This window comes from Myxine glutinosa, chromosome 3 (genome assembly GCF_964187855.1).
Source record: "Myxine glutinosa chromosome 3, kmMyxGlut1.1, whole genome shotgun sequence".
NCBI lineage: Eukaryota > Metazoa > Chordata > Myxini > Myxiniformes > Myxinidae > Myxine > Myxine glutinosa.
Window position 1 is genome coordinate 149595075 of NC_136263.1, and position 14515 is coordinate 149609589.

At 55.4% G+C, this 14515-nt stretch overlaps 1 protein-coding gene across 3 annotated transcripts in view; it reads right to left on the reverse strand.

The window, feature by feature from the left end:
* Window positions 1–14515, reverse strand: part of LOC137417989 (protein argonaute-2) — a 122195-nt gene that overhangs the window by 90507 nt on the left and 17173 nt on the right. For all 3 annotated transcript variants that reach the window (XM_068103926.2, XM_068103925.2, XM_078774673.1), the window contains exon 3: window positions 4572–4689. In XM_068103926.2, coding sequence (XP_067960027.2) covers window positions 4572–4689 — 118 coding nt within the window. The remainder of the gene's footprint in view (window positions 1–4571; window positions 4690–14515) is intronic.

A 14515-nucleotide genomic window follows, 5' to 3' on the forward strand; every position in this document is an offset into this window, starting at 1 on the left:
CCAATACCCCATTGTTGCTTCGCATAGAGTCGGTGAGCTATCACCGACATTTTGGCCATATTGCAAATTCCTACCCTAACCAGCAGAGGGCATTGCATCAGCGGCACAGACGCACCATCAAACAATGATGCTACCCCACAGCCTTGTGCTGCATACGAACAAAGAAGATATCATACAACGCATTGTATCCCAAGATAACAAATCACTGTTCAATATTTTATTATAATGTACATTTTTGAAAGAGTGCAGATATTTAAAATTGAGGTTTACTCTGTGCGAGTGAATTCTTAATTAGAGCATTCTATTGCCCAATAGAAGCATGGCAGATTTTATACAGTATAGATAAATAAATAAACAAAGCAGGCAAGTATTAAAAATTTTCTATACTGCACCCTGAACCATTAAAATATAATTATCCCTTTTAGCATCCATATATATATATACACAGTGCATTCAGAAAGTATTCAGACCCCTTCACTTTTTTCACATTTTGTTATCTTGCAGCCTTATACTGAAATCGTTTAAATTCATTTTTTGCCTCATCAATCTACACTCATTACCCCATAATGACAAAGAGAAAACAGGATTTTAGAGAGTTTTGCAAATTTATTTAAAAGAAAAAAACTGAAATATCACATTGACATAAGTATTCATACCGTTTGCTATGACACTTGAAATTTAGCTCAGGTGCCTCCCATTTCTCTTGATCATCTTTGAGATGTTTCTACACCTTGATTGGAGTCCACCTGTGGTAAATTCAATTGATTGGACATGATTTGGAAAGGCACACACCTGTCTATATAAGGTCTCACAGCTGACAATGCATATCGGAGCAAAAACCAAGCCATGAGGTCGAAGGAACTGCCTGCAGAGCTCAGAGACAGGATTGTGTCGAGGCACAGATTTGGGGAAGCCGACAAAAAAATTTCTGCTGCATTGAAGGTTCCCAAGAGCACAGTGGCCTCCATAATTCTTAAATGGAAGAAGTTTCCAACAACCAGGAATCTTCCTAGAGCTAGCCGCCCGACCAAACTGAGCAATAGGGTGAGAAGGGCCTTGGTAAGAGAGGTGACCAAGAACCCGATGGTCACTGGCTGAGCTCCAGAGATCCTGTGTTGAGATGGGAGAAACTTCCAGAAGGACAACCATCACTGCAACACTTCACCAATCTGGGCTTTATGGCAGAGTGACCAGACGGAAGCCTCTCCTCAGTGAAAGACGCATGAAAGCCAGCTTGGAGTTTGCAAAAAAGCACCTAAAGGACTCTCAGACTGTGCGAACCAAGATTCTGTGGTCTGATGAAACCAAGATTGAACTGTTTGGTTCACTCTTCAAATAGTATAAAATGCCACGTAATGAGCAGAATTAATAATGAAATTATGATAACCTTCACTCCAGTTAAGCATGCTCTGTCTCACATCTGGCTTTGGTTATGCACCATGCTTGGCCTCGAGGCTCTCTCCTCCTTGCCACATAACATACTCCCAAGAAACTTTGATCCACCAGAGCCCTTCGATATGTTTCTAGTTAATGATTGAGAACCCTTTCTCATCATCGTCTACACTGCTCGATGAAGCCTCCCATTGGCTGATGTCCTCCGAATACTAGACTTAATGGTAGCAGCTGCTGATTCATCCCACCAAGTCTACATTCCCCTTTTCCAGAACCCCCCAACCCCCCACCTGCAGAGCCAAAAATGCATATCAACACATGTATTGAAGTATTCAGCGAAAAAATTTCAGAATTGTATGTTGATTGTTTTGTGTGAAAGATGTTTCCCTAAAAAATGCCTTTTTTCCCGACCGGATGATTCATTTCGGGAAAAAAGGCATTTTTTACGGAAACACCCTTTACACTAGGGATCTCTCCCATGCGCATGTGATAAGTGATCTGAACTCATAGAACCCGAATAATTTTTTTTGGGGGGGGTTAATACACCAATTCGATTTGGATTAATACAGCTCATTTGCACATTCTGCGAGGAATTTGGAATTTAGCCAAGCAACAACTCGCATCCTCTTAGCATAAGCTACCATAGAATCTTTAACATCTGCCAAAACATGCTAGCAGATGGGACAACCAGCTTAATATCCAGCCATTGGATGATGCACATACCATTATTGATGTATTCACTCTGCATGTAAAACACTATGACGACAGTTTAAAGCTGGGATGACATTCAGAGCTCGGCTAGACAGCAAAATAGGTGAGTTCACACACCTCCAGGCTATTCTGCAGGTCAGTAACAAATGTAGTACTGGACCATTTACTTGCTGAAACCTCTACCATTCCAATTACTCAGTTCTATTGAATAAGAGTATAATTTGGCTCATAGGAAATTAAAGGGCCAGACATGCAGAAAGCGCGATCGCGCTTTACATACGAGTACAATATACGAGTGCCTCACATACTTTATAGTAATGCACTGTATTGTACATGAAGTGTATATTGCACTACTAAAGTGATGCTTTGTACAATGCTCGCTGTTTCATTCTGTATACAGGAAATGTGGGGTCTCATGTATACCATATCTGAATATACAGGCTTGGCATTTAATATGGAATATTTTTTTTGTGGGGGTGAACTTACTTTTCAAGATGTCTTAGAACCAAAAGTTCATTGGAATTATGTTGAAATTATTCTAGATTTTGTTAACGTGACCTTTAAAAGAAACAAAAACCACATTTGACATTTCGAAACAAATTAATTGATCCGTGAAAGTGATGTAAACTGATATCGAACTCAATTCATGGACAGTACTGTGTTAAACTTCTGTACGTTTTCCAGAAGTATCTCTTTATTTTGCACTTTAGCCAAAAAAAATTTTCACAAAAACAAAAGTTAAATTACGACTGGGATTACGGACAGTAAAATTACAGTTCAGTACTTCGTGTAACCCCCACAAGCATTCAGGAGAGCACGTACACGTCGAGGCATGCTGTTCACGAGATTTGCCAAGGTTTGGACAGGAATCGCTTGCCATGCAGTTACAATAGCCTGCTACAATTCACGCACAGAGGTCGGCTGCTGGTCCAAGTGGTCGATTTGATGCGTTAATTCTGCCCACAAGTTCTCTATCGGATTCATATCCATGGACATGGCAGGCCACTCCATATGCTCTACACCACGGTCAGCAAGAAAGTGTTGGATCATGCGAGCACGATGAGGCCACGCATTGTCATCTTGGAAGACAAAGTTTCCTCGAAAGGCTGCACGAGCAAATGGAAGCAATGTTTCTTCCAGAATGGCCCTGTACTTGAACTGGTTCAGGTTTCCATTCAGAACAACCAGGTCAGTTTTGCCCCCTGCATGAAAAGCAGCCCAAACGGTCACCCCACCACCTCCAGCTTGGACTCTTGGCACTATACAATCTTTGTTGTAGGTTTCATGCACTTGTCTGCGCACTCGGACGAGGCCATCTTGACGATAGACCAGAAATCTAGACTCGTCACTGAAGATCACGTGATTCCAGTGTCCTGGCTGCCATTGACGGTGCTCTCTGGCCCACTGCAATCGGCACTGGCGGTGTTGTCTGGTCAGCCGTGGCTTTCTCAGGGGACGCCTGGCACGATAGCCTGCTTGAACCAGTCGTTGGTTGACTAGACTTCTGGATACAGGCACATTTGTCAGTTGCTGCCACTCAGCCCTAAGCCGATTAGCTGACTTGGTACGGCCATTGCGGACTAACCGGTGCAGCTGGCGATCATCCCTCCTTGTGGTTCTGCGGGACGTCCTGGCCTCGGTATTGGAGTAGGGCCACCCCGCTGAGCATTTCGGTTCAAGATCGTTGACACCTGACCTTGAGTGATGCCATACTGCCGAGCAACAGCACGCTCTTTCATGCCGTAATTTCGTAAAGCCACCACTCCATGACAAACAGCATTGTCGAGTTGACGGCCCATCTCCAGAGGAAGCGGCAATAACTTTTGGAGACGTGCAGCAGTTGTTTTCCACTAATACAGAACGCAACAACCCTTGTATACCCGACTGTGAAGCCAATCGTCAAATGCACCTGTCCGTACATTTTGCCACGCCACCTGTGATATAATCCTGTTGTTGACTTCTTGCTGCGACAGACAATCAGTGACATGGTTCTTTTAACAAATAAATCACCAAAGTGTAAAAGAAACTCCCCAGATTGATATAGTGAGTTAAGAAAGTAAACCCAAGTCAAGAAAAAAAAAAAATTCCATATTAAATGCCAAGTCTGTAGTTATTAGCTCGTAGACGAAAGAGCCGATCATCTGTCCCACCAGGGACTATTCATTTTATTTGATGTGGACATACTGCTGGGGTGTTTTGTAATATGACATAAAGACTTAGGAGTCTAAACTATGCTCCGTCTGTCGAGCTGGGGAAAACAAACAAACAAACAAACAAACAAAACAAATAAATAGCTGTTGCCAAATCAAATTTTCGACATTTTGTACGATCTCCAGCTGGGATGTACCACATTATGCAGTTTGTACATTTGTGGATACAAATCAAAGCTAAAAATCATTTGTTTGTTCATGATACAAAGGGATAATTACTCCCAATCCACTCTAATGAGCCAAAATAATTACACTTACTTTGCTGCCAATAGGCAATGACACTGCAGTGTACAGGTTCTTTCTGCCATCAAAAACAGGCTTCCGATCGCCAAAGATCTGATGTTTGAAGTGCTGCACCATGTGCTCAACCACATCCCTAGGAGAAAGCAGAGAGTCAAACGAGTTAGTGCATGCCTAGAGCTCCACATTTTCAGTAAAAAAGTTGGAATCGAGTTACTTTATCCCACTTTCCAAAAGGTATTCCATTTATCCATGGATGGATGAAAAGGGCCAGACATGGCTACGATAATACAAAGACTTGCCTATAATCCCCCACCACCCCCAAACCCACCTTTAATAAGTATTTGCCTTTATTGTTTTCCTTCTGCTTAAGAATCAATGCTTTTGCACAAGATTTATTTCATTAAAATAACATAAAAATACAAAATATAATTTGACACAAATGTGAAGATGGATATGCCTCCACCTGCGTTAGTTGTCAAGCTGCTGTTACATTTGATCTCAAAAGAGCTTGCCAAAGAAAGAGATAGATAGAAGAGAGAAAACATCAGATGCTTCCAACTAGAGTTGTGATCTGCAAAATGATTTTCAAAGCGCACATGTGCTTTGACGTTTTGAACCCAACATCTAATCAGTTCATCTTTTTATTACAGTGTAGCGGTTACCGGAAGCATGACACAATTACCTTGCACCGGCCAATGACGCAACCGGCGAGCGGTCACTTGTCCGGACTCGCCCGGGCGTGTCCAGACTTGCCTTTCCCGGGCGAACACTTGGCTTACCTATTTGCATACCACGCCCCGCCTGAGAGGTGTGGCTTTTGTGTGTTGAGCTTTACTTATAAATTGCCGCCCGTTCGATGGGCTGATTCAGTGCTTTTGAGTTCTTTCGAGTGAGCTGGAAATAAATAGCTCAGTGAAACTTCATTCCTGGCGTCGTTCATTTTGTCCGGTTTTATCGTGCAAGCATAGCTCCCACAATTGGTGACCCCTTTTCAAGAACACGGCGATGGAGTCATCTGTAGCTTTGAAGCTCCCGGGCTTTTGGGAATCGCACGCGGCCGTCTGGTTCGCCCAAGCGGATTCTCAATTCGCCCTGCGGAACATTACGGAGGACACAACGCGCTACCACCATGTGGACGCCTCCACCGCGGCCCGGGTCCTGAGCTTCCTACAGAACCCGCCGAACGCCGACAAATATGGCGCGCTCAAAGGCCTACTCCTCGGTGTGTTTGAACTAAAGGAGACCGAACGAGCGCGACAACTACTCGACCTCCCGGAGCTGGGTGAGGCCCGTCCATCTGAGTGCATGGACCACATGCTGGCTCTACTCGGCGACCACAGCCCGGATTTCCTCTTCCGCGAGCTGTTCCTCCGGCAGCTACCCGGGCAGGTACGGTTAGCTTTGGCTAACTCGCCCATCACGGACCCTCGCGCACTGGCCAAGGAGGCCGATAAATTTTTCTCGGCCAGGCGACACGTCGGAGCGGCCGCCTGGAACCCTGGGCCGACCGAGGCAACGCCCGCGCCACGACCGGCGCCACCACCGGCCGAGTCAGCACCACTAGCGGCAGCGGCCGCCACGACGCCCCGTCGACCGAACCTGACGCGACCGCCGGAGCCTCCACAAGAGCGGACCATGTGCTATTACCACGCCAGGTTCTGGAAGAAGGCCAGAACATGCCGCCCACCGTACACTTTCGGCAGGTCGGGAAACGACCAGGCCGGCGCTCGCTGCCTGCCATGAGCGTCGGCCATTCAGGCAGCCTTCTGTTTATCATGGACACAGCGTCGGGCGGCGTTTTTTGTGCGACACCGGTGCTCAGCTGAGCGTGATACCCGCCTCGGTGTAGGGCAAACAGGCAGCGCTTTGCGGCCCCGCCTTGGTCGCCGCAAACGGCTCCTCCATCCGCACCTTCGGTTCGCGCAGCGTCGCATTCTGCTTCGGGGGCCAGCGCTTCAGGTGGGACTTCATCACGGCGAACGTGCCCATGGCCTTGCTGGGTGCAGATTTTCTTTGCGCGCATGGGCTTTTGGTCGACGTCAAATGGCGTCGGCTCGTCAACGCGGAGACGTTCAGCTCGCTCGCTTGCTCATTGAGCGGCTCCGCTCCGACCAAGCTAGCCTGCACGCTCCCGGCCATGGACGATTTCACCCGCCTACTCGCCGAGTTTCCCGCCCTCACGCAGCCGACGTTTTCGGCCGTCGCCGTCAGGCACAGCGTCGAACACCACATCCCGACCACAGGTCCACCGGTCTACGCCAGGGCTCGCCGCCTCGACCCGGCCAAACTCGCCGTAGCGAAGGTGGAATTCGATGCGCTGGAGCGATTGGGCATTGTGCGGCGCTCGAATAGCGTGTGGGCCTCGCCCCTGCCAATCGTGCCCAAACCGGGTGGCGGATGGCGACCATGCGGCGATTACCGCCGCCTCAACGATGCCACCACCCCCGACCAGTACCCGATACCACACATACAGGACTTTTCTGCCCGTTTGGCGGGGCGGGTGTTCTTTTCCAAGGTCGACCTCATTCGGGTCTACCACCAGGTACCCGTCCGTCCGGCCGACGTGCCGAAGATGGCGGTAATTACACCTTTTGGCCTCTTCGAGTTCCTTCGCATGCCGTTCGGCCTTAAGAACGCGGCCCAGGCCTTCCAGCGGCTGATGCACAGCGTGCTGCGCGACCTCACCTTCCTTTTTGTCTACTTGGACGACATTCTCGTCACCAGCACTTCCTGGGCGGAGCACCTCATCCACCTGCGCACGCCTTTTGTGCGCCTCGGCCAGCACGGCCTCATCATCAACCCGGCGAAATGCCAGTTTGGCATAACGGCCGTCGACTTCCTGGGGCACCGCATCACGAGGCATGGGGCCGTCCCGCTGCCTACCAAGGTGGAGGCAGTCACAAGTTTCCCACGCCCCCGCTCCATCAAGGCCCTACAAGAATTTTTGGGGATGGTAAATTGATACCACCGGTTCGTGCCTCGCGCCGCCCAACTCATGCACCCCCTGTACGAAGCCCTCCAGGGCAAGCCGGCCAAGCACGACGTCGCCTGGACCACAGAGATGGATGCGGCGTTCACGGGCGCTAAGCTGGCCCTCGCCAACGCGACCATGCTGGCGCACCCGGCGCTCGACGCACCCATCGCCCTCACCACGGACACTTCCGACTACGCGATGGGTGCCGTGCATGAACAGTGGGTGAACGGGGCTTGGCAACCGCTGGCCTTCTTCAGCCGGCAGCTTCGCCCTAACGAGCGCAAGTATAGCGCTTTCGACCGCGAGCTCCTCGGCCTTTACCTGGCCGTTCGCCACTTCCGCCATCTTTTAGAGGGCCGCCCGTTCACGGCGTTTGTGGACCACAAACCCCTGGTCTTTGCCATGGCCAAGGTTACGGAGCCGTGGTCGGCCCGCCAGCAGCGCCACCTCTCCGCCGTGTCCGAATTTACGACGGACATCCGGCACGTCGCGGGCAAGGACAACGCTGTGGCCGATTGCCTCTCCCGGTCCGGCACGAATGCCGTCCACCTGGGTGTGGACTTCGCCCGCACAGCGGCTGACCAGACCGCCGACCCAACTGTGCAAGCCCTCCGGACAGCGGACACAGGCCTGCGGTTGGCCGATGTCCCCTTCGAGGACACAGGCACGGTTCTCCTGTGCGACGTTTCCCTGGGCCAACCTCGCCCCATCGTGCCCACCCCCGACCCCGACCCCGACAGCGGCACATTTTTGACGCCCTCCACGGCCTTTCCCACCAGGGCCGGAAAGCATCACAGAAGCTCGTGGCAGCAAAGTTCGTCTGGCATGGGCTCCGTAAGGACGTCCGCGACTGGGCCAACGCCTGTGTCACCTGCCAGCGCGCGAAGGTCCACCGGCACACCCAGGCCCCGTTGGCACCATTCGACGTGCCCACGCGGAGCTTCAACCACGTCAATGTGGACCTGGTGGGACCCCTTCCCTCCTCGCGGGGCTTCACCCACCTCCTCACGATGGTGGACAGGACCACCAGGTGGCCGGAGGCCGTCCCGCTGGCATCAACAACATCCGCCGACGTGGCGCAGGCCTTCATTGGCACCTGGATTGCCCGTTTCGGCGCGCCCTCGGACATCTCCTCCTACAGAGGCCCGCAATTCGCCTCCGATCTTTGTGGCGCGGTCGCCCAGGCCTTGGGGGTCAAGCTACACCGCACCACGACCTACCACCCCCAAGCCAACGGCTTGTGCGAGCGGTTCCACCGCTCGATGAAGGCCGCTCTCAGGGCCAGCCTCCAGGACGACGGTTGGGCCGACAGGCTCCCGTGGGTCCTATTGGGCCCCCAAACGGCCCCTAAAGAGGACCTCCAGGCTTCCACCGCCGAGCTGGTCTACGGCCAGCCACTGCGCGTGCCGGGCGAATTCATCCCTGATGCCACAGGCCCCTGGTCCGCGGCTCGCCAATGCTCGGTCCTCCAGGAGGCTGCCAGATTTGCCTCCGTGCCCACGTCCCACCACGGCTGCCCCCAATCCCACGTCCCCCCAGGAGTACGTTTTTATCCGGCACGACGCACACCGGGGACCGCTCCGGCCGCCGTACGATGGACCTTTCCGGGTCCTGAAGAGGGACGACAAGTCGTTCATCATCGACATCGGCGGCAAGCCGGACCGCATCTCCGTGGACCGCCTCAAGCTGGCCCATTTGGACCTCGACCAACCTCCACGGTTGGCCCTTCCTCCACGACGGGGCCGTCCCCCATCAACCAAGCCCCCCGCCTGACCATCCCCCGCCCCGCCACCTACCACCCCCACACAAATCACCAGGGGTCGTTTCGGCCGGGTCATCAAGACCCCCCTCAAACTGACTCTCCCGGTGCATGTTAATTCTGGGGGGCGCATGTAGCGGTTACCGGAAGCATGACACAATTACCTTGCACCGGCCGATGACGCAACCGGTGAGCGGTCACTTGTCCGGACTCGCCCAGGCGTGTCCAGACTTGCCTTTCCCGGGCGAACACTTGGCTTACCTATTTGCATACCACGCCCCGCCTGAGAGGCGTGGCTTTTGTGTGTTGAGCTTTACTTATAAATTGCAGCCCGTTCGATGGGCTGATTCAGTGCTTTTGAGTTCTTTCGAGTGAGCTGGAAATAAATAGCTCAGTGAAGCTTCATTCCTGGCATCGTTCATTTTGTCCGGTTTTATCGTGCAAGCATAGCTCCCACAACATTATATACTTTTGCCAAGTTTGGTTGAAATCCCTTCAGTGGTTCACAAGTTTCGTAACAAAAATCTGATAACAGACAAAAACACGGATGGACATCATACTAAAATACGAGCAACAACACTTCAAGTGATTTTAAAAACTAGTACACCCGCTCACTACGGGGGCGGCAAGAAGGGTCATTCCTCTTTGGGGTATATAGATAATAGTCGATCTATGGTCTGGTCTCAAGAACATTGGGTGTGTTCATTTACCAAGTTTCTTGTGGAGAGATCGCCAAGTATTTTAAGCATTCGAGCAAACACTCCATTCAAAACCGTTAAGGAATGACTGGCTTGGCAAGCGCCAGCTAGCTGCTTGGTAAATGAGCACAACCCGGGCTTTCTCCTTTTCAGTTTCGTATTAAACAGCAGGATCGAGTTTCAAAAGTTCGCTACGAAAAACGCCACGTTATCGCCAGAAAGGGCCATGTTATTACCCAACATTTGTGGGGTTTTCGAGTACCGTAGATTTTCGCTCAGTTCTGTAAGTAAACCTTAGTTCAGGGATGTTGGAATTCCTACAAATTTCTTCATTTAGTGTTATAAAGAACATTCGCGACAATTTAAAAAGCTAATCATACGTGTTTGTGGTGTATAATATTTTTACTTCCTGTAGCAGCCATTGCTCCAACGGCAACACCATTATAACTATAAGCTATTTAAACACGGCATCACTGCAGGAAAAACTATTTGGGGAAGTGCGACATTATTAGTATTAATATTGTTATTAGTGCGACATTAGCGGCGTTACGCGCGCTGCTTGTGAGCAAGGAGGAAGCGGACAAGCGGTAACATATAAACGTCTTTATTGTAAGACTACACTAACACTTCCAGGCTGGTCGCCCGGTGTATATCCTGAGGCCACGCCTACCCCTCGGGCGTGGCCACCGCCCACTTGGTGCGTGGAATGATGTCACCACGCCAGTGGGCTTTTGTGTCCGCCACACGCGCCCCCCCAGAATTCCCGCGCACCTGGAGGGCCAGTTTGCGGGGCAGACGAATGACCCGGCCGAAGCGCCCCCTGGCGATCGGCGGCGTCTGGGGTGCAGGGATACCAGGTGGGATGCCCCTGGCTGCCCCTGGGATGGGTGCAGGACCGGGGGGCGCCGTGGCGGTGGGGCTGGGCGGTGCTGGGGGTCCGCCCGCAGGAGGGCGGCCCCGACGTGGGGGTCGGGCCACTGGCGGTGGATGGTCCACATCGAGGTGGGCCGGCTTGAGGCGGTCTACCGAAACGCGGTCAGGAGTACCGCCGATGTCCAGAGTGAAGTGCTTCGCCCCGGTCTCCAGCACGCGGAAAGGCCCGTCGTACGGGGGCCGCAGTGGTGTCCGATGGGCATCGTGGCGGACGAAGACGTACTCCGCCGTGCGAAGCTCCGGGGCGACGTGCGTCGGTGGGTGCCCGTGGCATGCCGTTGGCACCGGGGCGAACCTCTGGGCGGTCTCTTGCAGAGCGGAGCGCTGCTGTGCCGCGGACCATGGTGCCGTGGAGTCGGGGAGGAACTCGCCCGGCACCCGCAGCGGTTGCCCGAAGACCAACTCCGCCGCGGATGCGCGCAGGTCCTCCTTGGGCGCCGTCCGGAGGCCCAGCAGGACCCAGGGGAGCCTGTCGACCCAGCCGCCGTCGCGGAGGGTGGCCCGGAGCGCGGCCTTCAATGAGCGGTGAAATCGCTCACACAGGCCGTTAGCCTGGGGGTGGTAGGCCGTGGTTCGGTGCAGCCGGACCCCGAGCCCCTGCGCAACCGCCCCCCAGAGCTCCGAGGTGAACTGGGGGCCGCGGTCGGATGAGATGTCTGAGGGGGCGCCGAACCGGGCGACCCAGGTGGCGATGAAAGCCTGTGCGACATCGGCCGCCGTTGTCGACGCCAAGGGCACGGCCTCCGGCCACCGGGTGGTGCGGTCCACCATGGTGAGGACGTGGGTGAAACCCCGCGAGGGGGGCAGAGGTCCCACCAGGTCCACGTGGACGTGGTCAAACCGGCGTTCCGGCACCGTGAACGGGGCCAACGGGGCCTGGGTGTGCCGGTGTACCTTGGCGCGCTGGCACGCGAGGCATGTCCTGGCCCAGCCGCGGACGGCCTTCCGGAGGCCATGCCAGACGAACTTGTCGGCGATCAGCCTTTGGGAGGCCCTCGCGCCCGGGTGGGACAGGCCGTGGATGGCGTCAAACACCTGGCGCTGCCAGCCCGTGGGCACAATGGGGCGAGGACGCCCGAGGGAGACGTCACACAAGAGGGCCGCGCCCGCGCCGTCGAACGGCACCTCGGTGACGCGGAGGCCCGTGACGGCGGTCCGCAAGGCCTGGACGTCGGGGTCAGCGGCCTGGTCCGCTGCCATCCGGGCATAGTCGATGCCGAGGTGGACTGCGTGGGCGACGGCCCGGGAAAGGCAATCCGCCACCGGGTTGTCCTTCCCCGCGACGTGCTGGATGTCCGTCGTGTACTCGGACACGGCCGAGAGGTGACGCTGCTGCCGGGCCGACCACGGCTCGGTGACCTTGCCCATCGCGAAGATCAGCGGCTTGTGGTCGACGAAGGCAGTGAACGCCCGGCCCTCGAGCAGATGGCGGAAGTGCCTGACCGCCAAGTGAAGTCCGAGCAACTCGCGGTCAAAGGTACTGTAACGGCGTTCGGGCGGGCGAAGCTGCCGGCTAAAGAACGCCAGCGGTTGCCAAGCTCCACGCACCCATTGCTCGTGCACCGCGCCCACCGCGTAGTCCGAGGCATCGGTGGTGAGGGCGATCGGTGCATCGGGCGCCGGGTGCGCGAGCATGGTGGCGTTAGCCAAGGCGAGCTTCGCGCCCGTGAACGCCGTGTCCATCTGCTCGGTCCAGGTAACGTCGCCTTTGCCCGGCTTACCTCGGAGAGCTTCGTGCAGGGGGCGCAGGAGCTGGGCGATACGGGGCAGGAACCGATGGTAAAAGTTCACCATGCCCAGGAACTCCTGCAGCCCTCTGATCGTGCGGGGGCGCGGAAACCCCTTCACCGCCTCCACCTTGGCCGGCAGGGGGACGGCTCCGTGCCTGGTGACACGGTGCCCCAGAAAATCGATTGTGGCGGCGCCGAACCGGCACTTTGCGGGGTTCACAATCAGGCCATGCTGGCCCAGGCGTTCGAAGAGCGTGCGGAGGTGGCGTAGGTGCTCTTCGCGGGACGCGCTGGCGACGAGGATATCGTCCAGGTAGACGTAGACAAAATCCAAGTCGCGCAGGACGCTGTCCATCAGTCGCTGGAACGCCTGAGCCGCATTCTTCAGACCGAAGGGCATGCGCAGGAACTCGAAGAGTCCGAATGGCGTGATGACCGCCGTCTTCGGGACGTCCTCCGGCCTGACGGGGACCTGATGGTAGCCGCGTATGAGGTCCACCTTCGAGAAGAAGGACCTGCCCGCCAAACGGGCGGAAAAGTCCTGAATGTGGGGGACGGGGTAGCGGTCGGGAGTCGTGGCGTCATTGAGACGGCGATAGTCCCCGCACGGTCGCCATCCCCCGCCGGGCTTCGGCACGATGTGCAGCGGCGACGCCCAAGCGCTCTCTGAGCGCCGAACGATGCCGAGTCGCTCCAGGGTAGCGAACTCCGCTTTTGCCACCGCCAGCTTCGTCGGCTCGAGGCGGCGTGCCCGGGCGTAGACCGGTGGCCCGACGGTGGGGATGTGATGGGCCACCCCGTGCTTGACGGCCCCCGCCGAGAAGGTGGGCCGCGTGAGGGCCGGGAAGCCGGCGAGGAGGCGGGTGAATGCGTCCGCTGCCGGAAGCGTACAGACCAACGTGGCCGGAACCGAATCGTTCGGCAAGCCGCTTGGCAAGCCGCTCGTTGAGCTGGGCAACGCACATGCGAGCGAGCTGAACGTCTCGGCCTGGACAAGCCGTCTGCGCTTGACGTCGACCAGGAGCCCATTAGCGCACAGGAAGTCCGCGCCAAGCAGTGCCATGGGCACGTCGGCGGTGACGAACGTCCATCGGAAAACCTGCCCTCCAAACCGCAGAGAGAGGCAGCGTTTTCCGTACGTACGGATGGGCGTCCCGTTCGCGGCAAGCAGCGCGGGGCCCCCACCCGCGGCGTGCTTGTCTGACGTGCCGGCGGGAATGACACTCACCTGTGCTCCCGTGTCGCACAGGTAACGGCGCCCGGAGAAGGTGTCCGTTATGAACAGCAGGCTGCTCGAACGGCCGGCGCTCATCGCCACAATTGAGCGCCGGCCCGGGCGTTTCCCGACCCGTTGAAGGAGCACGGCGGACGACACCGCCGAGCTTCGTGGCCGAACTTGGCGTGGAACCAGCACCAGGTGGTGGAGCTGGAGGAGCGCGGCTGGCTCTGCCAGGCCGGTGGAGTCGACGGGTTTCCCCGCGGTGGCGGTTTTCGCCGCGGCGGTGGGCGGGGCGTGGCGGCGTTCACGAGGTGCGTATCAGCATGCTGCTGAACCACAGCGTGCTGTAGAAGATGATGCTGTGGAACATCAGCGTGCTGTAGAAGATGATGCTGTGGAACATCAGCGTGCTGTAGAAGATGATGCTGTGGAACATCAGCGTGCTGTAGAAGATGATGCTGTGGAACATCAGCGTCGAAGGCCGTGACGGCCACGCCAACGCTCGCCCGCGTGTCCGAAGCGGCGAAGTACTTGTCCGCCTCGGCCGCCAATGCTCGGGGTTCCGTTAGCCCGGTCCCGGCCAACGCGAGGCGAACCTGCGCTGGAAGTTGGCGACGGAAAAGCGCCCGGAATAGCGAACCGGGGG